Raw genomic sequence first — 16,631 nt, 5'->3', positions numbered from 1 at the left:
TCAGGTACCAGAACTGAGTGCAGAATGCCAGCATCAGCTAATCCACAAATCCTTCTCAAAGAAATGGCCTTAAAGTCCAAGAGGCACTAGCCAAGGAAGGCTTGAAGGAGCTGGTAACACACACCACAGGAGGTTGATATGTAATTTGTTACTATTGAATTGGATCTTGTTGATTCACTTTCGAAAACACTCTCATTTGCTTTTATCTTTCAACAAGAGATATTAGTTTTCCTTAGCTTGTGACTTCAGCCTCAGAATAATTTCTTATTAATTCTTTTGATAACAGCGAGTGTATCTTTCCACAGATGTAATTTTAAGTGGAGCATCGGTTAAAAAGTTTGAAACGGGCTTGGGCTTTAACAGTGGAATGAATGCAAATTAGATACTACTATTTGTCACTATATCTCTCTCCTGATGTCATCCTGCTTTTGTACAATACTCTGTTTTTCTTTGGAAAGTCGTATTTCTGTAGAGCACTAAGGTCCGTAATTATAAGCTGCAGACAGAAATTACGTGGTGGTTACTTTGTGGCCGTGTGTCTTGCTCTTGTGGAGCTGACTGGCAGACACCTTCAGCTAAGCATGGAGTTGAGTTTGAACAGTTAAACAGAAATCCGACAGGGCAGCTCTAGTGTGAAACAGAAAGGCAGCAAAGTGCACCAAGTAGGAATTTGACTTGATCCGGGAACTTTTCTGGTGGCCTCTGTGGTTTTCCACTTGGAGAGCACAAAGTCTTGAATTAATTCCTTATTCTCCCCTTGGTATCCCGTGCATGTGTATAAGTATCCTGTAACAGGATAAGCATCAGGGAGTAATCATTATCAAACACCCGTGCGTGGTATTAAGATAGACAGTCAAAACCTTGAGCTATGGAAAGTGGTTGATGTAGTTAAATGTGTCAGACGTGACTCAAAAGTCTCCTTCCCTTCTGAAGATATTACTTCATTCATGGTAACCACATTTGTAAGTGGCCTGGGCTGAAGAGATAGTGTTTGGGGAATTCCAAACTCTTTTATATGCAGTTGGGACTTTCAGGAATAGCTGCTCTGCATTCCACATTGATACATAATCCTCATTATGGCTTTGAATAAGAACATGGTAATTCGTCAAAAAAATAAATAAAACAAGTTATTGGTCAGAGGCGTACTATATAGGGACTACTAATAAAACCAAATATTTTTGGCTGTAGTCTAAAATTCCTACTGTAAATGAGCTAATTTAGGGCTGTATCCTCCCCTGAGATCATGGGCTGGAACACGAGATAAGCAGTAGCTGCACAGATACATTTGGGTGGTAGCGTAGAAATGTGTCTTCTCCACCGGCTCCACATTCAAAGGGAAGGAGAGGGAACATTTGTCGTCTTTTCCCTGTAGGTGGATTGACCCCTCCACGAAGGGGAGCACTCTTCATCCATTAGGAGATATTTAACTCCTTGTACGACCAATTCATGTTCTAACTCCTTGGAAATGTACGCAGATCAGCTTTGTATCCCAGAAGAAAATCCATCTTCGGTTTCAATGAACTCCGGGAGAGACAGACATAGACATAGACAGCATAGACACGCCTTCAGACTGATGCATCCCTTTACCCCCACAGACGTTAAGGACCTGGAGTATTGCTATTAGTAGAGAGCTAACTGTAAACCCTGGCCATCTGTGCCTTCACAAACAGGTGGTGACACATGGCGTATTCTTCAGTAACTGACTGGCTTACGGTAATATTCAAGTTGTGGTTTCACAGTCAACTTAAACCATGCCAAGCCCACGACCGCTGCTGACAGGGGCAGGTCTTACCTACCCACCGTCCCGAGCCAGTACGTGCTCCATCCTGCTGCGCGTTACCCCGGGGGCTCTGGGGGCATCACGACTCGCTGCATCGGGGAACCGGTGCTGCTGAAGGGGAGTCCCATCAGAAAGGGACTGTCAGATTAGCACTCTGATCTGATTGACAGAAATAGCGTTAACGTTGTGTGAGGGAGAGAACTTACCAGTGTGAGCCAGTCATAAAACCAAACCCCCAGGAGGCTGTTCAGGAGGAGGGCTAGGTGGGTAAGTTTTCTTTGTTCCAGAAAAAAAAAGGGGGGGGGGGGAAGATTTAGCACTCATTTTTTTATTAACATCTTTAGGTGTTTCTTGAAAGTGAAAAATCTTTCTGTTTTTAGCTGCCAGAATTGAAACCCATCAAGCAACCAGACCCACTCAGCTTTTGTTTTTCCCACTGATTTTTTTAAACAAATAATGCAATATTATTTAAAAAAAATAAAAAATCAGAGATGCAACTGGAAAATTATCAATGAGTTATTCTTCTATTTAAATTACTCCCAAAGAGCTTACCATTTATTTTAAGTGCTCATAAGTACAGAAGAGAAGTGTACTAGATTCACAGGTTAGGAACCTCTCCTAGCCCAGATCTATTAATCCTAATTTACTACCGTAACAAACAATGCCACTTAGCATCGCTTCACTCCTGCAGCTAAGCACATCAGACAGTGCACAGCACATCTATTGTGTTCTGTCCTGCAAAGGCAGGATGAGTACCAAAAAGTTTTTATTGAGAATGGAAAGTTGTAGAAATGTTGATTGACACATCTTTTCCTATTTTGGTTTTCTTGTCCTTTACTGTTGTTTTATTCATGGTATCCACCTGCAATCATGAAGTTTTACCCTAACAGCAAATACTCCCTGACTGCAGATGAATTGCCTTGGCAGTAGCATTTCTTGGGTGTAGCAGGTTCTTTCCTCAGGGTTTTATTGTTGAGGCTGTTAAAATGCAGAGACGTTACAACGAAAGAAGCAAAAAAAAAAAAAAAAGTGAAGTGGTTATACCCAACCACAAGCTGAACACAAAAGCTTTAAGCCCATGTCATGCAGCTCTGCTATGTAATAACTTAGTGTCAATATTGGTCCTGGACTGGAAGAGTTGTATTTCACAGTCTGCTCATCAGAGCCCTGGTTTACAAATGCTGAATTATAAACATTCCTATGACTTCAATTCTGGGCCTTTCTTCACTGGATACTGCTGGGTTTTGCTCTTTGAGCCGTTTCCCCCAGAAATACAGGTCTGTGGTGCAGAGGGGGCCATGGTCTGCCTCAGCCCCTGGGAGGGCTCCCCTCAGCTTGTTGGCAAACCTCGGGAGCGGGCAGGAGTTGACTCCGGCTGCTCACCTGGCTCTAGAGTACCTTCTTCTAAACCTGGAAGTATTAGAGAACGGGGGGGGGGGGGGGGGGGATAAGCTTGCAGTACCATGCTGTGCAAGAAGCTTATTGTTTTGTTTCGAAGTTTAGCAGTTTCCATATTGCATGTTTGTAGCAATCTTCTGCTCCTGCGTTTTGCACATATCAACTAAGAAGCAGTGGGTGAATTTCTGGCCTGCCTCAGACAGTGGCAAAAGTCCAGTTTATTTCAGTGGATGAGGATTTCACGTCTTCTCTTAGTCCTGTTAAAGGGCTTAATTTAAAGAACTTAATAACTTAATTTCAACAAAGCCCTATGATATCAGTAAAGCAGCAGCAGCACTAGGGGAATGATTGCAAACTGGTTTTCAGTTAGTGGTCCTTGCAGCTCCTGAGATCAGTAGGCTACTTCTAAACTGCAGCAAGCCTAAATTTGGCTTAAATTTGCTATACAAGGGCTCCCACCATAACTGGAACGATTTTAGGTGTCCACAAATCACAGAAAGGCTGAAAACCATATGTAGGGAATTCATCTACCAAAGAAGGGCAGCTCTAAGTTACAGCAGCAGGAGCTTACACTGTTTCTACACACCTCTTTTACAAAGTCTCGCGAGTGCTAGTAGGACCCAGATGCACCGAAGAAGATTTCCTGAAAAAACAATCCAGAAATGGGTAAAGCTGCACAACTCAAAAGTTCTCCAACAGCTGAAAAACATCGGTTCTTATAAAATACGTGACAAGTACAGTTGCATGACATTGCGAGGGGGTCTGAAAGTCCTGCTGGCACTCACTTGGGATAGTCTGCATAACTGTTCAGGGATTCACCTCCTGTGAGTAATGGTAAACATCCCAAAGTTATGCTGGTAGAAATTTGGTGCAATGCCGCTCTGTATTATTCATCGTACCAGAGTGTGTGTCTGTGTGTGTGTGCAAATTTCCAGTGCTGTGTGCCATTCATAGCTTTTCATGCTGTCTGACATTCACATATTTGTACAGTGCAGGCTCTTACCGTCTCAGCAGCAGTGATACAGGGCTCTTCGGAGAGAGCCACTGTCCTCCAGGCAGAGCTTTGGCATACTCTCTCTCCTGCGCAGCCTGTGCTTGGGTAACTGTTTAATATCGTCCTTGCTTTGCACCAGGAATCTGGCCCAGCAATTCTGGCATCTTGTTTGTCGTTGATTAAGCAGCCCTTCATTATCTGGTATTGGATACACACTGTGGCTGTATTTTGAACATTATTCCCTCTGCAGATAAGTACTTTGGGCCATATTCATCCCCGGCAGAACAGCAGCGTGGACCATGTTTCTTTATTTGCTGCAGCCAAGGTCTGCTCTGCGTGGGCGTCGCTCCGCCGGGAGTTTGGCACGGAGTCTTTTTCTGTCAGTTTTGCTGACTGCCTGGTCATGCTCTCTCACAGCGCTTTAGTGCGGGGTGCTGGACACATCGGGAGGAACCTGCTAGTTTTTTTAGGTGAGCATAGCATGCCAAATTATGGAAAATGCACATATGTTCCTGTCTGCAAGGTAACATGAGTGCGAAAATGTACTAGAGAGGGGATGCATACTGCCCCCCATATAGAGGGGGCATTCAGCCTCTCAGTAATTTGGCAGTATATGTGTACATTAAAAAGCCTAATCCTTTTGATATGACTATAAAAAGGAAAAACAATGTAATCACATCTGGTGAACTCTAGAGCTGTACATAATTCTGTGACTCTTTGATGTATTTACATAACTCCAAAAACGCGGGTTGCATGCATGCGTGCACAGAAAGACAACAGACTCCATAGCTTATCTGTCTCCTCCTGTGTGGGGTAGCATACCCAGGTCTGGCTGGTTTCATACAATAACATGGTTTTATATTGATATTTTAATCTGCCCTGAACATCAGAGGGGAATTTGTGTCTCCCATCTCATGAGCAATATTGCTACTTTTTACCGTTGCGGTTGTTCTTCTACAGTGCTTTGGATGCATTAGAAACCAGTACCAAAAGTCAGCTCCTGTCCTGAGTATTTGATGCTGCCCACAGCCAGACGCCAGCTATTTTTTTTTCTTTGGGACGTGGACAGGGCATGTGAGCCTGGTCTACTGTCTCAGCAGTCTCCTGCCTGTCCTCTGGTGCCTTCTCTCCCAGGGCCCTTGGGGCGTGCTCGCTCAGTACATGCTCTGTCCCCCATGTATAATTAAAACACAGCTGCTTTGCATTTGGTGGGTGCGCGTTCGTTGTGGGGTGGGAGTGCACGTGTGCTCCAACTCCACCGAGAAGCCATTGCTTCCCCGTCCATGCTGTGCCACGGCCCCACGACAGCTCTGTAGCTCTGGTTGGGCGACCAGACATTCACAGTCCCACTGGTTACACTGACCCGATGAACGATTGTTTGTTTCATGTGGCGGGAAGGCTTCCCATTAAGCGACAGGGCCTTTTTCCATTTCCATCGTATGATGGACTTGCGTCTGGCCACGTGCCAGCAGAAGCTGCAGGGTCCATCTCTTGGGTGCTGTCATGACTGCTGCCGTCTCTCCGCTCTCCGACACCCTGCGAGGTGGGGTGCCATGGGGACCTGTACCTCTAAAGCAGGACTAATGAAATCTAGTCTTGACTCAGGACGCCGGGAACTATAAGAAAACCTGCTCTGTGACTACGAATATATCCTTCCAGGGTTAAACCCTAAATCAGGAAGGCACTTAAGCAAGTGCTTAACTTTCAGTTTGTGTTATGATTTCCTTGTTTTGGTTTTATGAAAAAAGATGTCTCCCTAAACCAGGCTTTAGTGTCATTTTGGCCCTCACATTAGAGTCAAGCTAGCCAGGGGATGCAGGGCAAAATCTACAGCCACGTGCAGACCCTGTGACAGACTGTCAAGCACAAACATGACCAGCATGAAATTTGGGGTGGGGGTGGAGAGGTTCTGGCAATAAATACCATCTGGTTCAGCAAGTTAGTACCAGATGTCTGGAAGCTTCCAATTCCAGCCAGTAAAGGTGGAGCTGAAATAATTAAAATTATATTTCTGTTTGGAAAAGGCAAGGAAAACTGTCACAGCTTTTTTAACAATGATTTCCAGAAGTAAAAAGACAAAAGTCATACCTTTTGCAAACTAGGACGTGTCCCACTGTAGAGTAGCTATAAATGAATATCCAGGTGAGAAAGAAGAATACACTGCCAAAGGTTGAGTCTAAGGCAGAATTCTGCCTTTTAGGACCATTGCTACACAGCGGTATGGGGGAAAAGTCAAATGGCCAGAACAGTTGCATATGCATCTTTCCAACTCATATTGGCTAACATTTGCTTGTCTTTGATTCCCATACCATGTGGTGCAGAGTTGGCAACTGGTTTGCAAATGTTCTCTGTCATCTTCTCTTCTATAAAGAATCCATCTTCTTGGGGAAAAGATGTGATATGAATGGGCCTGGCATAGTTCAAACAACTTCTCCTAAACCCCAATAGCTTCAAGCAACTCTGAGCTCTGAAAGAAAAGTCTGTTTCCCACCCCAGAGCGACACGGGGCATTTCTGGAATGGAGTCCACACCTCTGAGCTCAACACGTGCTTCCTAAGCGCAAAATCCTGCTTTTGTCAGGCGAACCACCCAGGCGGCGAGAGCTCAGGAGAGGCAGAAATCCCTGCACCGCTGTCAGGCGTTTCCAGCTCTTCAGTTCTTCCAGCTCTCCAGTTTCTACAGGCTCTCTGAGCTGTAGCAGGCTGGGCAAGCTGGGGGTCCTGCATGCTCCGTCTCCACCACAATGCGAGGTGGCACGCAGTTGGTCCTGGGCAGGGGACAAGTAACATTTCTGGGGGACAAAGAGGGGTGCAGGTACCCAGCTCTGTAAGGAGCATCAGAGCCCCTTTTCTTTGTCTAGATGTTGTTGGAAGTTGCTTCCCAAGTTGTATCTAAACCCACCTCTCTTCTGAAACCTGGGTTAACCAAGTAAAATAGGTGGGTAGGGAGGAGAGATGCAGTGCATGCTTGCATGCTGAGCAAAGACACTAGAGAGACAGAAATAAACACTGATGCAGCGCAAGTCCCCCCTTTCCTGAGTAGGCTTCTTTGCTGGGGGTGAGGTACTGTTACGGCAACACAGTGATGAAAGTATGCAAACTGTGAAAGCATGATTTAACACTGGGTTCAGAATATTTTTCTGTTCAGTTTAAATGAAGTTTAGTAGTTTCCAGATCCTGTGTATGATGTTTCGAAAGCTTAAAATACGAACCTGATAAATCCAATGTATAACATGGCGGGCATGGATTTAGTAGGGGAGGGAGGAAGGGAACTGAAAGGCATCTCAGTGCTGTTAGTGTTTCTATATGACTTAAGTCTAAACAATATCGCTGTTGAAAGTTTGCTTTTACCAAAACAAGTGTCTGTTGTTTTATTTAAGTTCTGTGGAAGGAAAAATCTTCACTTAAAACCATGACACCAGTATTCCATTTGATCATCCACAGATAGCTGAGAAAAGTGTACAAAACGGGAATTTGGCTTGTTTGGGGGGGTTCCCTAATAGGCCATCAAATTAAGTACATCGTTTTCATGGAATTGAAGAGGGACAAAGCTGGGTCCTTTAAGTAGTAAGGGGGAAACATACCAAGATCTAAATGGTGATAGCTTTAATTGCACTGTGCAGTACCACAGTTTATAAATGGTTCCCTTACATCATGAGGACTGCTTCTGGGACAAGCTGCAACTCAGTGTTAGTCAGTCTATCAACATTTCTCCTGAGTAAATAGGTAAAAGCTATCTGCAATTTGATTTGCAAGTTAGTGTAGATGTGAGAACAGATAAAGAAATAAAAAAGCCGATGCTGAGGAAAAAGATTTTTTTTCTGATAGTGCCTTGCTGCTTTAAAAGATGAAAGAAGTTCAAGGTCATGGGCAAAAGGAAACCTCTTGCGTGAGAAATGGGAATTTCCAGGCTTTTAGGGAGAACGGAGAAAAAACCAGATTACTTTAGATGACATTCATGTTCCTACATGTTTCCACATGTTTTCTAGTTTCCTGACTTACCGATCCCAATTTATGAGCAGTTATGGGATGTTCTAGTTACTGAGCAGTACTCTACATTATTTACATTATATATTGTTATTATTTTAAATTGTTTTAACGGTCCCCCACCCCCTTCACATGCAGAGAAATGCACCCCGCCTCCCCCAACCCCTCTGTACTTTATTACCGGACATGGATAAGGGATCCCAGAAGATCCATGCTCTGAAGTGCTGGTAATTGAGCGGCTGGACCAGATTTGCAGCTATTGTAAATGGGCACAACTTCAGTGAAGTTATACTTACTTGTATCAGCTCCAGATCTGTCCCAATCCTGCTGTATGTTTATAAATTGGGAAGAAGGGATTGTGGAAATCCCTGATATTTTGGGTGAATAATGGGGCTGTGCAGGGCAGAGCATATCCCGGAGTTCTTATTTCAGGAAAACCGTCCATTACAGATAAAGACCAATTTTCCGTGAGAATTTCAAGGCCAACTATTTTCTCCTGTATTAAATATATTCCAAATAGACTGTATGGAAACAGAAATGTCTTAGAACTTCAACTGTACTGGTTCTTGAGGAAGTCTGGGGAAGGAAAGTGCTTATCAGTCTATAAAAAGATAAGAGATTTCTATTGAAATAAACTTTTAAAATATAATCATATGACACTTGTTTCTTTGGTTATGCAGCTGCCTTGGGATCTGAGCTCCTGGTAAACACGTTGGCCTGTTAAAGGACATGATTCAGACTGTCCCAGATCCAGCAGCTCACATCAAGGTTAGTTTCCTGTTTATTGTGAGTCCTCAGATGTTCTGAGAGTCATAAAATTAAAGAATATGTATACATACTGCAGGTTTTCTTGCATGTTTGTAAATTGTGCTACTGCACAACACTGGCTTTTTTATTCCTCGGTATTTATATGCTATTGTCTGAGTCAATCCTGCAGTCTTTGTTGCTGACACCTGTACTGATGTGCTCTGAAGTATGTGGATATTTTCAGGGTGACTTTTTCTAAGATTAAAACCCCTTGACTGTCCTTTAATGTTTGGTGTGCTTGATAAAATACACCTACTTGAAAAATACTGAATTCATTTGTCCCAAGTTCTGCTCCATGAAAGCCAGTGGCAAACATTAAATTCAACTGGAGGAGGAGAATGAGCATAGTGCAAAAATTCAAAGCCAAACAAGCATCCCTTTGAAAAGATTCAGTGCATAGTTTTATGTAAGTCATAGGAGCGTAGAAATTGATCTGTGCTATTACCTTAAAAACAGCATTGTTTTGCTACATTTCATAAGGTTTCATACGGTTTTTACTGTATTGCTACTATTATTATTACTATTACTATTACTGTTGTTACTGTGTTTTTCTTATCCTTCTTCACTGAAGACTAGGAACCTGCTAGACTTAGCAGGCGTAGCTGATGATGTGTTGCTAAGAACAAGGCATTTTGGGGTATTGCACATAAACAACAGCGTCTGAGCCTCACAAACTGACTGGTTTGGGGGATACTCTATTTCTGCCTCACTATTTCATCATCTAGAGGTTTTGTTTGGAAACGGTTTCCTGACTGCTTCTAGAGAAGAACAGTAATTCTCTGTTGCAAAATAAAAAGGCACTCGTATAGCGATGGCTTAGGTGGGAAAAGCCATCTGATCCTTATACACAAACAATATGATGAAACTGCATGCTTCTCGTTCACATGGATTTTGCCATCTGAAAATACTGCTGGTGTAACAAGATTGCTGTAATCAAATAAATAGGTGAGCCATGCTAAGCGGGCTGTAAGTGAAAAGTTTTCTTTTATGCTTTCTGACTGCCTTTCTGTCTGTCTGTCTGTCTTTCCTTGAAGTTACATTTTCTACAACTTTCATGGTGTTTCTTCTCAGTCGACTGCTATCTGCCAGTCAGCAGCTCTCTATAGAAAAGCTTCATTTTACAACTTATTTTTAACTGAATAAAAATGAAATATTATTTTATACAACTCACTTTTCCTGTAAAAAGGCAGTGAATGAAAGAAGCTCTCTATATACCTCCCTACAGCATTTTTGGATTGTGTTTAGACACTAGCATGACTGGCAGCAGTGTGAGAGCTTGTCCCTTCCCTCTCTTCAAGTTTTCCAAAACCCAGCACTTTCACAGTCTTCTGGTCCTCAGTTGTTTTTACGGAAAGAGCAGAAAAACACCACCCCCCCCAAGCAGTCTCGCCTCAACATGTCTTGTCACCTGGATTTCAACCAGTAAGACTTCAAAAAATTGAAGGGGATCTAGTACCTCTCCATGCTGTCTAAGTGTCTGCAGCACCAGAAATAACATTAAGAAGAACTCAGTTTCATGCTTTCTGCCAAAACTGGTATCTGAAGTAGGTTTTTTTAGCCATGGGAGTTAGAGTTTGAGAGGGCAAGGCTGGGTATGCATGCATCTTATTACAGCAAGTGAAAGAGAGCCGCATAAAAATCTCTGTAATGATGTGTTCAAGGGAATTTGTAGGAGCCTGTTTTCAGCAGGACAGCATCCAAGAAGTGCTGTTACGTTGAAAACGGGTGCGAGGAAGACAATTGCTTTAATACTGTGTGATAGGAAAGCTAGCCAACTAGGCATCAAATCCTTCACGTTTCTGTTTATGTCGTTAGGGTCTGCTTTGGTCTAAACACATTCCTGAGAAAGCTGCCGGGGATGCTCTGTTCATTTGGACTTTAAAAGTGGATGTAACTGCATTCTTAAAAATAAGCCACGAGAAAGTATAGCGCACGGGACGTGCGCGTGTCATTTGGTGTGATGGTGTTTTATATCTCTCATTGCTGTGGTGAGGTAGAAGGGACAAATTGGGTTCATTACAGTCATCTTTGATACGGTTTTGTTTAATTAACTGTACTCCGTCAGGTAGGTCACATGGTATTGTTTCTTTTATTTTCTGGAATAAGCAGACACAGCCTCATCCATGCACATTTAGAGCTGTAACTTTGAAGAACACTTTGTAGGAAGTGTCTGAATTATTAAGATTTGACAGATTTTAAGATTTAAGTTTTCTGCGTGAACATGTGCAGAAAATTAATGCAAAAGATAAATGAATATGGCAATATGAATATTCAGAGACATCCTTTTTGCAGAAAGGGTGATTTCATTTGCATTATGTGAGTTTTTATGTGTGCTATTTTAAAATCTGCCTTTCCCGCTATCAGGAGAAAATGTAACCAACCTCGCAGCTCTTGTGCTGCATTTCAGAATGAGAAGTGTTAAGAGCCAGACTCCAGCACCCAGGCAGATCCTGTCCAATTTTGGGAATGTTTTGGAAGTCTTAACGTGTATGTCCTCATTTTGTTTGGGCAGCTTCATTCCATAGCTCCTAAAGATTAAGCTTTACATTTTTCAGCTTGAATGAAGCATCCATAATTGATACGGTGAACCTGTGTTCCTGTTGCTCCCTAACGTGTAGTTTCACCTGAGTCACAGCCTTGTGTTTTGCCCAAGCATAAAGGAAAGAAACATTTGATGCGGACAAGAAAAAGGATGTGTATGTTCGGACTTCTAGTTCCAGTTCAGCAAAATATGGGGAATTTTGACCCTGATCTTTGGGCAGTTCCACACATATTTAGTGCCTGTAAGAGGGCTGAAATAAGTAAGACTACTCACATTGATAAAGTTGTATGTGCCCCCAGTGGTTTGTGGGATCAGCACCCTAGTTTAATACGTTTTGCTACTGCTAAAGGCTTAAAATAGTACCATTAGTTTTGATTAGTGGCAAACTGTTAAGAAAATAAGTGTTTATTTGATTTAAAGCAAGACAAATGATTTCTTGCAATCCAGTATCCCTAATTAGAATGAAGACATTGTTTTTGGACAGTCATTTGGGCAGTTTTTGATAGCTGAAAGGGCTTGGGTATAAGATGCTCACGTTTAAACCGAGGTTTGTGTATTCCCTCACTCCTCCAGAATAGGTTTTCTCTAATGAGTCTGCACATTGGAGAGGAGTTTGTAGACAGGACTCTGCAACCAGCTCTGTCCTCACCTCTCACCCTGCCCATGCCACTGAAAAGGGCTGTCATTTTAATTGGGAGCTATAAAATTTTCGGTATTAAGCATAATATTAAGGAAGGTTTTTGTCTTTGGTGTCAGGGGATCCAGGTCCTTTTATCACCAATAGAAGTTTTCAAACACAGCAAAAGTGGATCTCTTATTCTGCGCCAGGGGAGGTTTAGATTGGACGTGAAGAAAAATTTCTTTACTGAAAGAGTGGTGAAACATTGGAACAGGCTGCCCAGGGAAGTGGTGGAGTCCCCATCCCTGGAGGTATTTAAAAGACGTGTAGATGAGGCGCTTAGGGACATGGTTTAGTGGGCATGGTGGTGTTGGGTCGACATTTGGACTCGATGATCTTAGAGGTCTTTTCCAACCTTTATGATTCTATGATTCTATGATTCTATGTACGCTAAGGGTCACTTCTAGAAAACGCAGCATTTTTGCTCTCTTTCCAAACGGGGTGTTTCATGAAAGAACTGAATACTGTTTTCACCAGGAAGCTGAGCTTTTGCTTGTCAGTCTGAACTAGTTTGCTTCGGGTAGCTCATCATTTGGAAGCTACATAAGGATCTAGCTGCTTAGACTGGTGTTAAATAAAACATCTTAACAAGAGTTATATCTCATCAAACTCAAAAGAAAGGTTAGAGCTGTTTTCAAGAAGCCAGTGGCTAGGTTGTCTCTTTGTATGGGCAAGAGTAATTGTCATTTACAGGCATTTTTTAATGTGATCCTCCCCCCCCCCCCTTATTCATTACACTCTGGTTCTAATAACAGTAGTCACAGAAACACTGTTCAAATGCTACCTGAGTTTTGCATGGTTTTTTTTTAATGATGTATGCTTTGTGTATACTGACCATTCGATAAAACTTTTATTTTTTTAAGGGTTAAATTCTGCTTTCAGCAGCCTCATTTGCGAAGATCAAATGCTTGTCTGGCTTTAGTTAGCTTGTGCCATCACTACGAGGGGATTTTGTGGAACCATTTCTCAGGAAAAAATGAGTTACAGCTGTTCCTTTGGCTCTCACTGGGAGAGGAAGAGTCCAGGGTATGGCTTGTAGGTAAAGAAATGACTGCATTTATCAGGAATGGAGTCTAACCTGGGGTAAATGGGTATAGTTTTCATTGAATCAAGGCTGATTTATGCCGGTGGAAGATTTGGTCTGTGTATATTTAGATGGTCCGATTTTTCTGTTCCTTGGTGATGATTTTGTGATCTGGGATGACTGAAGAGACAGGTGAATGGCAGCAGCTGAACAGAGGTGCTTGTGGATTGCATAGTCGCCTTTTGTCTTGTAGAAGTTGAAAAACGGGGACACTTCATGTCCCAGATAGCTTAATTGAAGAGGATATTTTTTAACAAAAAATTCTCAAAGGGCATCAAACACTCTGAGCCAAATTCAGCTGGTCTGTATCCGTACAACCTCATTTGTTCTGTGGATGTAACTAGAGGTTGTTGCCTCTGAATCTATCAAATTGAGGTTACCAAATCTGAAAACTGTACCTAATATTACAATGAAGGAAAACCTGGTTTCTCAGAAGAAATGAAAGAATTACTCCTTAGCTGTTGTTGAAAATTACTCCTGAATTTAGCACTTATGTGCCTGGGCTATGAATTAGGTGGCAGATGCACATTTCCATGCACACAGTACCCCATATTGTCATTGGAAGTATTACAAAACCTGATCCCAGAGCTCCTTTGTTGGCCAAAGAATATGTTGGATTTCAAATTGTGGCAGTGTAGAGATGCTGCTGGATGTACCTAATCTGTTGTGTTATGGTTAAATTGGATTTTTTTAAACTGGTATTATTCATTAAGGAACATATTCTGGGTCTGATATAATCTGGTATTTTTCCTGGAATTGTAGGGTCTCTAAATAGGATCCAAGACTTCATTATGCTGGGAGTTTTGTATGCACAATGCAGTCTCTGCCTGAATAGGCAAGGGGGAGAAGAAGGGAAGGAGGATAGAATTACTATTATCCTCCAGGATAAGGAGGATAAAGCCAGGCTTTTCCTCCTACCTCTTTTTAGGGTCTTGACTAAGCTAGGAGCCTAGCCTTTGTGGATTCTTTGCATTGCTAAATCACTTCTTTCATTGCTTATAAAATGATATTTGGGCAGCTCAGCTAAGAGTGAGAGCATGGAAATCTGAGCCAAAGATACAAAGAGCTTTGCCCAAAGTCACATGTGAAGTAAGCTAATGGCAGACACATTGCAGCCTAGTTGAGTAGGCGATCCATATGGAGTATGTAATACTACTGTATCACAGTATGTCACCACTGGAGTCAATTTGATAACAGACTCCCGTCCCCTCCAGAAAATATGGAATAACTGCTCGTGATAGTTGTTGGCTAATGAGGCAAACCTCCCACAGGTATGAATCGGTGATGACCCCATGGAAGTATTGCCTGCAATGGCCTCTAGCTGTGAGACGGTGCCTCAGCGCACAGAGGTGAACAAGCTACTGTGGGTTATCTGGGCTGCAAACTTGGTGCCTGACAGCTGCTCCGGGATAACCGCTGCACACAGGCTCTCATCTCGTGGGTTGCAAATGTCCCTCAGTGACAGATGTGAAAAAGCGTCGGTATCAGCAGTCCCCGAAGCTGAGTAGCTGTAAGCCCCATCCCTTTTGCTTACCCCTCACTGTGTACTTCATTTGTTATTCTGGCAAAACTTTAAAAGCTCTTCCCCTGCTTTTGTACTGACAGGATAACACCACTGTTGCAATTTCACTGTGCTTCTTACTAATTATGCTAGCTGGATCACAGTTGCTAAATCTTGTTTGAACGATAGCCATGGTTTACTCTGGGTTCTCATAAAATAAAGGAACTGAGTTTGTCATGAATGTGGGTGACACTCCTCCGCACCAGCACTCATTTGCCAAACCTCCAAACTGCCAGGCTTAAAATCTGGTGTGTTATTTCCATCCCCTGTCAGCATACATCAGTTACCTGTAATAATGCCAGAATCACTACTGTATTTGAATGCTAGAATCTCCTTATATGCAGAAATTGTGATTTACTTCTCAGAAGTTTAGAATTCTGGATTGTAAACAAATGATGGACATAGAGTTTACGTAAGTAAATTCTTCTTTTTTCTTTTTTCTTTTTTCTTTTTTCTTTTTTTTTCCCCCTTTTCTCTTGAACTCTACCTCTTCTCTCTGCCTGAACAAATACCTCCTTGCTAAAGGAAAAGAAAGATAATGGCTTCTGTGTACTATAATTGATGAACTTTCAGCAATTCGGAGCAAATCCAAGATTGCTGCCAACAGCCAACAGCCAGATGGAAAACAGTGTTAATGACATGTTCAAAGAAAAGTATGCTATTTTGATAGAGGATGGTCTAGAGACTTTAATCTGTATTGTTCTGGGGACTAATGGCATGGATAATTCCTTAAGTGAGGCCATTTTTAAACAAAAATTATCTTTTTCATAAGCAGGAAAGAGCAAACTAAAGAGTACCAAATGCATTTTCAATGCTCTGGCTGATATCTATGCTTTACACTAACCCTTTGTTATGTGGAGTCAGATGCGTTCAAATCTCATTTCTGCAGTCTGCCAGAAGTCTGGACATTTCTACTGCTGATGGGTAGAAATCATAAAATGGACGGTCATGGAAACTAGAGCCAGGGTGGCAAGCTGAGGGTGGGGAGAAGTTACGAGAAGAAGTTGGGAAGGACAAACAAGACAGACTGGGACAAGGACAAAAAGGGGGCAAAAAGGCTTTGGGGAAACTGGGAAAAGAGATTCCTTCCCTTCCTCTTCCTCCCTTCTAGAGCCTGGAGTGGGATGGAGGGCTCCCAAATCGCAGGCTTGTTTTGCTGCCAGTAAATCTCTCTCAAGCCCACTGCCAAAGTAGGTGTCTCCTCCTTCTTAGGTCCTGGCCATCCCGGCAGACAGGGCCAGCAACTCCACTAGCCGAAGTGTCCGTGCTATGTTTCATGCCTCCAAGGCCATGCCTTTTGCGTGTGGCTGCAGTGAAGAGCACTGAAGGGAAGGGGTGCAAGAAAGTCTGCCTTGGGGGGCTCCACCAGCGTGGTGCTTGGGCAGCCTTGGGACTCTGAAAGGCTGTAACGACAGTCTCCTTCCCTGACAAGTGGTTACAGAAACCACCTGCCCAGGACTATCCTTGCACAAATACACAGTGCATATGCTAAAGATGTGCAGAGATTATCTCCCTTTGAGTCAGAGATTACTGTTTAATGTGTATTGGATTTGCATATTGCCTTGATCTAGCCACAAATATCCCAAGCAATGGGTCGTCTTTAACCTTTCTTGAGAGATTATTCCCCATGACTCATTATTGTGAAGCGTTTCCTGATATTCAGCCACCCTGCTCCCCTCTTCCACTAGCCTTTGTATATCTGCTCTGTACAGATCCAAACTCCTTAATTTCACATTGCTTTTGCTCCTCCTCACCTTCTTTAAGAGGGAGATTTATAGGGAGAGCTCAGGGGAGGTTGCC

At 42.7% G+C, this 16,631-nt stretch overlaps 1 protein-coding gene across 2 annotated transcripts in view; it reads left to right on the top strand.

Annotated features, from left to right (window-relative positions):
- ERG (ETS transcription factor ERG) overlaps window positions 1–16,631 on the top strand; it is a 148,150-nt gene that overhangs the window by 29,452 nt on the left and 102,067 nt on the right. For both annotated transcript variants that reach the window (XM_076354115.1, XM_076354100.1), the window contains exon 2: window positions 8,839–8,926. In XM_076354115.1, the coding sequence (XP_076210230.1) occupies window positions 8,888–8,926 (39 nt within the window). In that variant the 5' untranslated portion in view covers window positions 8,839–8,887. The remainder of the gene's footprint in view (window positions 1–8,838; window positions 8,927–16,631) is intronic.

Source organism: Aptenodytes patagonicus, chromosome 1, assembly GCF_965638725.1.
Source record: "Aptenodytes patagonicus chromosome 1, bAptPat1.pri.cur, whole genome shotgun sequence".
In the NCBI taxonomy this organism is placed as follows: Eukaryota; Metazoa; Chordata; class Aves; order Sphenisciformes; family Spheniscidae; genus Aptenodytes; species Aptenodytes patagonicus.
This window is presented reverse-complemented; position numbering and strand designations above follow the sequence as displayed.